Here is a 9,083-nt window from a genome sequence, read left to right as displayed (position 1 = left end):
AAGGGCCTCCATAACTGTACCACAGTACAATATAGGTAATGGCATATGTTTCATGTTTACATTGGGCACTCCCCATCAGGTACAATATTCAGATTTTTTGCATCTTGTTTTTAAGCCCATAAATAATAATGCACTCGTTCTAATAAATGTATATTGTAATGTACTCATTCTAATATATTAAAAAATTATATTTACATTGCTGGTAGGTTATCGTTGCACAAATTAACACTCTCTCTACATTTCTAAAAAATAAGAATGAGAAGAGTTCTAAACTAGTACGCTGTCTTCTGTATCTAACGCACACACAGATCACGTTGCGCGCGCGCACAGACATTACAGTACGTATCACTGTACATAGGCCACGATACGATACATATCACGAGACAGAGGCCACGATACGATACGCACCATGATACAGAGGCCACAATACGTATCACGATACAGATGTCACGATACAATACGTATCACGATACAGATGTCACGATACGATACACACCATGATACGATACAGATGTCACGATACGTATCCCGATACAGTACGTATCACTGTACATAGGCCACGATACGATACATATCACGAGACAGAGGCCACGATACGATACGCACCATGATACGATACAGATGTCACGATACGTATCACGATACAGTACGCATCACTGTACATAGGCCACGATACGATACATATCACGAGACAGATGCCACGATACGATACACGCCACGATATGGGACTGCACTGAATTTCACCTCAGGTACAATATTCTGATTGTTTGCATCTTGTTTTTAAGCCCATAAATAATAATGTACTCGTTCTAATAAATGTATATTGTAATGTACTCATACTAAAATATAAATTAACACAATTTCTACATTTAAAAAAATAAAAATTAGAAGAGTTCTAAACTAATGCGCTGTCTTCACTGTATCTCACGCTCACACAATTTTAGTCACTCACACAGATCACGTTGCGCGCGCGCACAGACATTCAGGAACAAACTTTTTAGCGCTGCCCCGCAATTTTATCAACTAAATAGCTTAATCGCTGAAGAGGTACATTATCTTTCTCAACTAGGAGCTGGTAACATCATTGTTTCTACAGCAATTAAAGCCACAGCTTCACTGTTAATAGAGAAACGCGGCAAAACGGTGGTTTGCTGTAGCCTATATATTATGCTCTATTCATTATTTTTTAGAAACCTTGCACTTTTCTACTCCGTTTTAAGCGTTGTTCTTGTATTCAAATTAAGCGTGGTCCACTGCTGCACACGTACCACAATAGCGATACAGGGCCAGCTGCAGCGATACTCGTATCGTCAGATCTCTGTGACGCTACATCGTCGTATCGAACACAGCACTACTATTGGTCATGCACAACAGAACGACTACGACTATCAGTTAGACAAGATGTGTCTTATCCAGCGTTTTTGAGTTTGTTAAATCCCACTCTGCAAACACACTCCTTAAGCACACAGAATAACGAAATGGACATTTATTTGTGTAATCGCGGCTTTGAGCGATTACGTAATCGTGGCATCCATCATCATAATCGCGATTAGAAATTCGACTAATTGTGCAGCCCTAATACGGGGGCAGAAGGGAAAAATATGGATCGATACTGAATGAGCACATGTTAAACTGATGTGCTCTTTGAGTCAATGCTGTAAAGTTTACTATAGTAATATAATGATTTGCTGAGAGACAACACTTAGGCGCTTAAGTTGGAGGGCATCTGCTTCACTTTCATAAATGCTTAAATATGTAAATTAATAAAAAAAACACACAGACTCAGATTTATTGTTGATTTTTGCAGATCTGCTGCTTCCACATCAAATTCATGTTCAGTGAAGCTCCTCCCATATCGATCACACCGACAGTGATTTCAGCAATAAATGCTGGAATATCTCCATCAGTTCAGAAGTGCAGACGAGCATCAGAGCATCAGGAAGAGCTGGAATCTGGGTTTATTAAAGAGGACGGAGAGAAGATGAGAGACCCAGAGCCCTGCAGAATCAAACACACTGAAGAACTAAAAGGTTGGTGTTTGTTCTTGACTCTTCATTCATTCATGATGCTGAAGAACATTCATGTTACAAAGCTTCAAGCACTTCATCAGATCTAGATGAATATTTAAACTATGCATTTTGAGAGACTTGTGGCGGCAAGTGACGTCACATACTAATTAGCATATTTATGACGTCTTGCATTGGGTTCGCGTTCAGACGAGTTTTGGCACTTCAGATCTGTTCTACTCTCTAAACTGTCACATACTTTATTATAACTGAATGCCATATAAAGCTGTTTTCGTTTACATATTTTCTGTTGTCATAAATAGTGACTAAACACGACCCATTAATACTACACGTTAACTAGTAGTCACTCTCACTATACTCCTTAAATCATGATTTATAATCGCGACAGACGAACTATGTTCATATTTAAAAGTCCAAACAGTCAGTAAGCAACAGGTGCTGTTCTGTACTCGTTTACTGACGAGTCTGCTGCGGTACGGCCAACAGTTCGCAAAGAGCTTGATTGACAGGCGAGCTGACCAATCAGAACGCAGATATTATGCGCTGCCGCTGCTATCCGCCATTCTCTCCATAGAAATCCATGTTAAAACGGGGTAAAAAAGATCTACTGAATTGATACTTTTTCAATATAACTAAATATAAAAATGTGCGGAGGGTTAATCTGTGCTATTGTTGGCTCTCGCGCGGAAACTCCAAATATGCCTCGCAGAAGAAACCCAGGAAATCCCTATAGCAAGTGCTGAATAAACAGAAGATTTACCTGCTTTCATTGATTCGACGTGACTAATAAACACACGACTACGGCAATATATGGTTTATCTGAGTTTCATCATAATAAAGCATATATATAATGAAATGCTAATCGACATAGCCTTTATCACTGCTTAGAATAAGACATGCAAAATATTTCATAGCATTCTGTGTAAGAAGCCACATCATCTCACAGAAGGATTTATTTCAAACACTCGACTGACGTTATGAAGTGAGTTTGGAGTGAAAACGTGTTATTAAATGTGGTTTTTCCACGTGGTTTCAGATGGAGCAGCATTTACTTCACAGAGCCGTAGTTCACTGAGAAGCTACACAAACCGCTGTCATTATCGCAGAACGATTTTTTTCAATTTCATAATCTTACGATTATATCATCTGCGATTATGAATGCGATTTTGCGTAGCTTCTCCGAGAACTACGGCTCTGTGTAGTAAACGCTGCTCCACCTGAAAGCAGGTGATGGAGATTTACTACTAATCATAGAACCGGCTTTACTGACAAAATGTGCATGACAATCGCGATTAATCATGTTCGACTAATCGTGCAGCCCTAACTGAGACGCTCGTGATATGGCATCACACTCTGCTGCGTCTTTTAAAAAATAAAATAAAAATTAGAAAATTTAGAAATATACAATCTAGTCCACTTTACTGCAAAAGTTTGCCTTTTTTTTTTTTTTTCACCTAAGAGGTCACACAGTGACGTATCGATCTTCTATTGGTCACACGTCTTCACATGATATGAATCCACAGGTCAGAGTTGTTCAGACTTGAACTTTGAATGCAGTGAAATTCACTTGAGCTTGTGTTTTCAGTCATGCGCAAATGGCCACCAATCCTCAGAAAGGGTTGACGGCACCAAAAGGTGATGGCTTTAGTTACCTTGCACTTTTGTCTCAGGTAGGGCTGCACGATTATGACAAAAATCATAATTGTCGATTATTCCCTTGATATTGTATTTGTGATTATTAATAATGATTATTTAGAACAGATTTATGCCATTGTTTGAAGCTGCATGCCATATTTTTATATAAAATATAAAAAAAGGGCATGAAAACACTCTTCCTGAACTTTTATTGCCTTTCTATAGCATTGAGACTCAAATGTCAACTATACATTGGTTTGGTTTCTTCTTTAAATAAAAAAGGTAAAATTATGCATGGTATAATAATGTTATACCAAAACTAAAAGAAAAAAAAAATGGTTTACTAAAGCTATATATTTCATTTACAATTAAACAGAATTTCAAATTACAGTAACATTTTACAGTACACTTTATATTATCAGTGCTCCAGACTAACATTCGAGAGCCGTGACACCAGCACCTGATTTGGTAACACTGAATGTGTAATACTAATATTACAAGTTTTGTCTCTTAGAAATGCACATTAGACAGGAGCTTGAGTTTTTAAAAATCATATCACCGTTATTGAAAAAAATTATATCGCGATACATATTGATATTGAATTATTGTCCAGCCCTAATTTGAACGCAAACAGCGCATCCCTATGTCGCAGCGGACACCGAAGAGCGTACGCATTTTGCGTGCAGTGATACTCACCAAAATGGCGCTACGGTGACGTTACGGTGCCGATTCTCGTCGCTTCATAACGTTACGGTTGACCCACTGACGGCAGATGAACTATTCTGACGATGTCTTTCATACTTTTCTGGAGCTTGACAGTGTAAGTTACTTGGCAGTCTATGGGACAGTCACCAGCCTCCCGGTTTTCATCCAAAATATCTTAAATTGTGTTCCGAAGACGAACGAAGCTTTACGAGTTTGGAACGACATGAGGATTTATGTGAGTGATTATGTTAATAACGAGTGTTATCAATAATGAGTGTTATTGAGTGATTAATGACTAAATTTTCATTTTGGGGTGGATCCCTTTAATGTATATTTAACCTGTATTTAATGTATTGTGCCCAAAATGTAATGACTTTTTTTTTTTTGATATATGAAAACATTTTAACATAGTTGCTACTTGCACATTCAGTTGATCAGCAGTTTCTAGCGATGCAGCCTTTCTAAAATTGCTCTTTAAAGCATTAAAACATTAAAAACACTGAATTAAAAGTTAAAATCACTGAATTAAAAATGAAATCAGACTACATTTTAACTGATAAGAGGAATACACATTCAATTCATTTGAGCTAATAATTAGGGTTGTATTAGCCAGCTTACATTTGATTTACAGTTACTGCTATCATAAAAATACACTTACATGTAGGATTAAAATTCTACATGTCACATTTAATGTCCAACAACAAATATTTTAGCAGAATGTATATTTTACTCAATTATTGCGCTATTATTCTATTCTGCTCAGTCTGTTTAGCGCGCATGCGCGCAGCATGCCTCGCCCACTCCTGACAGCACAATGGATATATTTGCATTACTTTCTAACATTTACAGATGAAAATATACCTGTGACGTGTCCGTTATGCACTGAGGAAAACACAACGTCTCAAATGCATTAAACGGCACAAATATTCGCTGTTTGCCAAAGTGGATCGATTTGATCCATCATCAACATTAAGGGCTAATAAAATCTAATTATCTTGACTCATTGAACCTGGATCGAATTAGTGAGATTGCGTGAACTTGAATTGTCGTTTATGAAATAGTTTTAGTCCCGATTGATTTGTTAGGTTATTTCAAGACAGGTTTTGGACTTTAATCCCCGCTTTTCTTAGCGTCTTTTATGAAACAGCCCCCAGGTGACACAGAGCCCACGACTGAACTAAAATAATTAAAATGTTTAATTATTTATTTATTTTTGTAATCACGGCTTTGAATGATTATGTGATCGTGGCATCACATCTTAGAAATTCGATTAATTAGCCTGTAATGTTTTAAAAAATAATAATTGGAAGATCAATGTGTCTCATTCATGCAAAGTGTCAGGGACAAATAATTTATAAAAATGCATCAAAATAATTGTAATTTTTTTAAACAGTCGTCTGTTTTCTGCCTTTCAATTCATATTCCTGTCTTTGACTTATTTTGGTTTATTGAAAATACAACTTTTTTCTTTCACTTCAGACCCTAAAGAAGAGAATGAGGAGAGTGAAGTGGAGGAGAAACATCATGTCAGACCTGAAGAGAGTCGCTCAAAAACTACAAATATTTTTTTAAAGGAAAGAAGTGATCAATGCGGCAAAACATTTCTCGTGTCATCAGACCTGAAGAAACACCTGGCAGTTCATACGAAGGAGAAGCCGCATTCATATTCTTTATGTGGAAAGAGTTTAAAATCGCATCAGCAAACACATACTGGTGTAAAAGGTCATGTGTGCTTTGAGTGTGGGAAGTCTTTTACTTGGGCAAAACATTTAAAACTGCACCAGAGGATCCACACTGGAGAGAAACCTTATCAGTGTTCACACTGTGACAAGACGTTCAGTTGGTTAGCACATCTGAAAACACATGAGCAGGTCCACAGCAGAGAGAAAACACACGCGTGTGATCTGTGCGGGAAGAGCTTTGCATGCAAAAAATATTTAAGGGTCCATATGAGGATCCACATGGGAGAAAAGCCATACGTGTGTGATCAATGTGGAAAGAGTTTCACTCAATCATCACACCTTAAAGAACACATGAGGATCCACACCGGAGAAAAGCCGCACGCATGTCATCAGTGCGGCAAAACATTTCTTAGGACATCAGCTCTGAAGAAACACCTGGCAGTTCATACGAAGAAGGAGAAGCCGCATTCATGTTCTGAATGTGGAAAGAGTTTTTCACAGCTGAAAAGTTTAAAATTACATCAGAAATTTCACAACACCGTGAGAGATCATGTGTGCTTTGGGTGTGACAAGACTTTTTCGTTGGTAAACCATTTAAAACAGCACCAGAGGATCCACACTGGAGAGAAACCTTACAAGTGTTCACACTGTGACCAGAGATTCAGTCAGTCAGCAAATCTGAAAACACACGAGAGGATCCACAGCGGAGAGAAACCGCACACGTGTGATCAGTGCGGGAAGAGTTTCAGTCAGTCAGCAAATCTGAAAAGACATGAGAAGATCCACAGCGGAGAGAAGCCGCACACGTGTGATCAGTGCGGGAAGAGTTTCTCATTAAAAAACTATCTTGATGTTCACATGAGAATCCACACTGGAGAAAAGCCGTATGCATGTGATCAATGCGGCAAAACATTTCTCGTGTTAAGAGCCCTGAAGAAACACCTGGCAGTTCATACGGGGGAGAAGCCATATTCATGTTCTGTGTGTGGAAAGAGTTTTTCACTGCTAAAAAGTTTAAAATCGCATCAGAAAACACATACTGGTGTGAGAGCACATGTGTGCTTTGAGTGTGGGAAGACTTTTACTTTAGCAAGCTATTTAAAACTGCACCTGCGGATTCACACTGGAGAGAAACCTTACAAGTGTTCACACTGCGACAAGAGATTCAGTCAGTTATCAAATCTGAAAACGCATGAGAGGATGCACGGCGGAGAGAAACCGCACACGTGTGATCAGTGCGGGAAGAGTTTCGCTTTTAAAAGTCGTCTGAAGCTACACACGAGGATCCATGCAGTGGAGACACTGAGCAATAAAGTCTCTTCGGTGTAAGTTAGTTTCCTAACAGCCAAAATTAGTGACTGGACATTTTGTTGGTTGCTTGGAAAGTATCTCGTTATTATGAGAAAGTATGTTATTATTATATATATTAGAAAGTGTCTCGTTCTCTTTATAGTGACTTACATGTTGATATATATATAGGTAAAACACTATAATAACTTTCAATAATAAATCATCAACAAACATTAGATAATGCTTAACGGATTATTAGTTCATATATTCACTTATCGAGAAACATTAAATAATGTGCTCGTTAATGTTTACTAATAAATGTGTTAAACATTAAACATTTCGTGTAAATTAAAATGCTTACAAATGTCATTAAGCTTCTAAATCGTATGATCACGCACATCTTGAAAATCTACAAATGATTTTAACAGATGTTATACAATGGTTAAAAGCTTGTGTTAATGCACAACACGTTTGCTGCTGTTGAGGTGTGATTTAGGTTAGGCTCAGGTTTGGTGGTTTGGGTTGGTTTAAGGTTGGGTAAGGGGTCAATAAGTGCACAGGGGTCAATTTGATTACTATAAGGGAACACAGTTCAATCTGTTTATATTGCATTGTTTTGATAAATGAAGTACTTTCTTGAAAATGTGCCCCTCCCCCTCCTGTTGATGTATGACTCATAGGAATATTCTGTTTAATAATACACAATACTATACTAATATGTGTTGAGGTGATAAAAACATGTTTTGCACCCAAATTACAATGCGTGACATGTCTTTACCAAGCATTTAGCTAAATTCAACTAACCACCCTTTACACAAACATTGTTAAAGTAGCTAAAAGTCCAGTGCCAATAAAGATACAAAAAAAACCCCGCTGGCCACAAAAGTGAGTACACCCCTAAGTGAAAATGTCCAAATTGGGGCCAAAGTGTCAATATTTTGTGTGGCCACCATTATTTTCCAGCACTGCCTTAACCCTCTTGGGCATGGAGTTCACCAGAGCTTCACAGGTTGCCACTGGAGTCCTCTTCCACTCCTCCATGACGACATCACGGAGCTGGTGGATGTTAGAGACCTTGCACTCCTCCACATTCCGTTTGAGGATGCCCCACAGATGCTTGGCCAATCCATCACCTTTACCCTCAGCTTCTTTAGCAAGGCAGTGGTTGTCTTGGAGGTGTGTTTGGGGTCGTTATCATGTTGGAATACTGCCCTGCGGCCCAGTCTCCGAAGGGAGGGGATCATGCTCTGCTTCAGTATGTCACAGTACATGTTGGCATTCATGGTTCCCTCAATGAAATGTAGCTCCCCAGTGCCGGCAGCACTCATGCAGCCCCAGACCATGACACTCCCACCACCATGCTTGACTGTAGGCAAGACACACTTGTCTTTGTACTCCTCACCTGGTTGCCGCCACACACGCTTGACACCATCTGAACCAAATAAGTTTATCTTGGTCTCATCAGACCACAGGACATGGTTCCAGTAATCCATGTCCTTAGTCTGCTTGTCTTCAGCAAACTGTTTGCAGGCTTTCTTGTGCATCATCTTTAGAAGAGGCTTCCTTCTGGGACGACAGCCATGCAGACCAATTTGATGCAGTGTGCGGCGTATGGTCTGAGCACTGACAGGCTTACCCCCCACCTCTTCAACCTCTGCAGCAATGCTGGCAGCACTCATACGTCTATTTCCCAAACACAACCTCTGGATATGACGCTAAGCACGTGCACTCAACTTCTTTGGTC

The 9,083-nt window shown here is 39.0% G+C and overlaps 2 protein-coding genes and 1 long non-coding RNA gene across 3 annotated transcripts in view; 2 read left to right on the top strand and 1 right to left on the bottom strand.

The window, feature by feature from the left end:
• Positions 1 to 2,028, top strand: part of LOC107681853 (uncharacterized) — a 6,348-nt gene extending 4,320 nt beyond the window's left edge. The window contains exon 2 of the long non-coding RNA XR_001633306.1: positions 1,808 to 2,028. This is a non-coding gene — a long non-coding RNA (uncharacterized LOC107681853). The remainder of the gene's footprint in view (positions 1 to 1,807) is intronic.
• Positions 1 to 9,083, bottom strand: part of LOC107681864 (gastrula zinc finger protein XlCGF57.1-like) — an 83,620-nt gene that overhangs the window by 37,704 nt on the left and 36,833 nt on the right. The gene's annotated exons all lie outside the window — the stretch shown is intronic.
• On the top strand, positions 5,851 to 7,617 carry LOC107681830 (zinc finger protein 665-like). Its single transcript, XM_016478184.1, has one exon. The coding sequence runs from the start codon at positions 6,317 to 6,319 to the stop codon at positions 7,376 to 7,378; it is 1,062 nt and encodes a 353-aa protein (XP_016333670.1). The 5' UTR covers positions 5,851 to 6,316; the 3' UTR covers positions 7,379 to 7,617.

This window comes from Sinocyclocheilus anshuiensis, unplaced genomic scaffold, assembly GCF_001515605.1.
Source record: "Sinocyclocheilus anshuiensis isolate Anshui unplaced genomic scaffold, SAMN03320099.WGS_v1.1 scaffold1973, whole genome shotgun sequence".
Classification (NCBI taxonomy): Eukaryota; Metazoa; Chordata; class Actinopteri; order Cypriniformes; family Cyprinidae; genus Sinocyclocheilus; species Sinocyclocheilus anshuiensis.
Note: the sequence above shows the minus strand (reverse complement) of the source record. Positions and strands in the feature narration are given on the sequence as shown.

Bases quoted from the DNA above. Each gene is read 5' to 3' on its own strand.
- LOC107681830 (XM_016478184.1), top strand. From the start codon at position 6,317: ATGAGGATCCACATGGGAGAAAAGCCATACGTGTGTGATCAATGTGGA.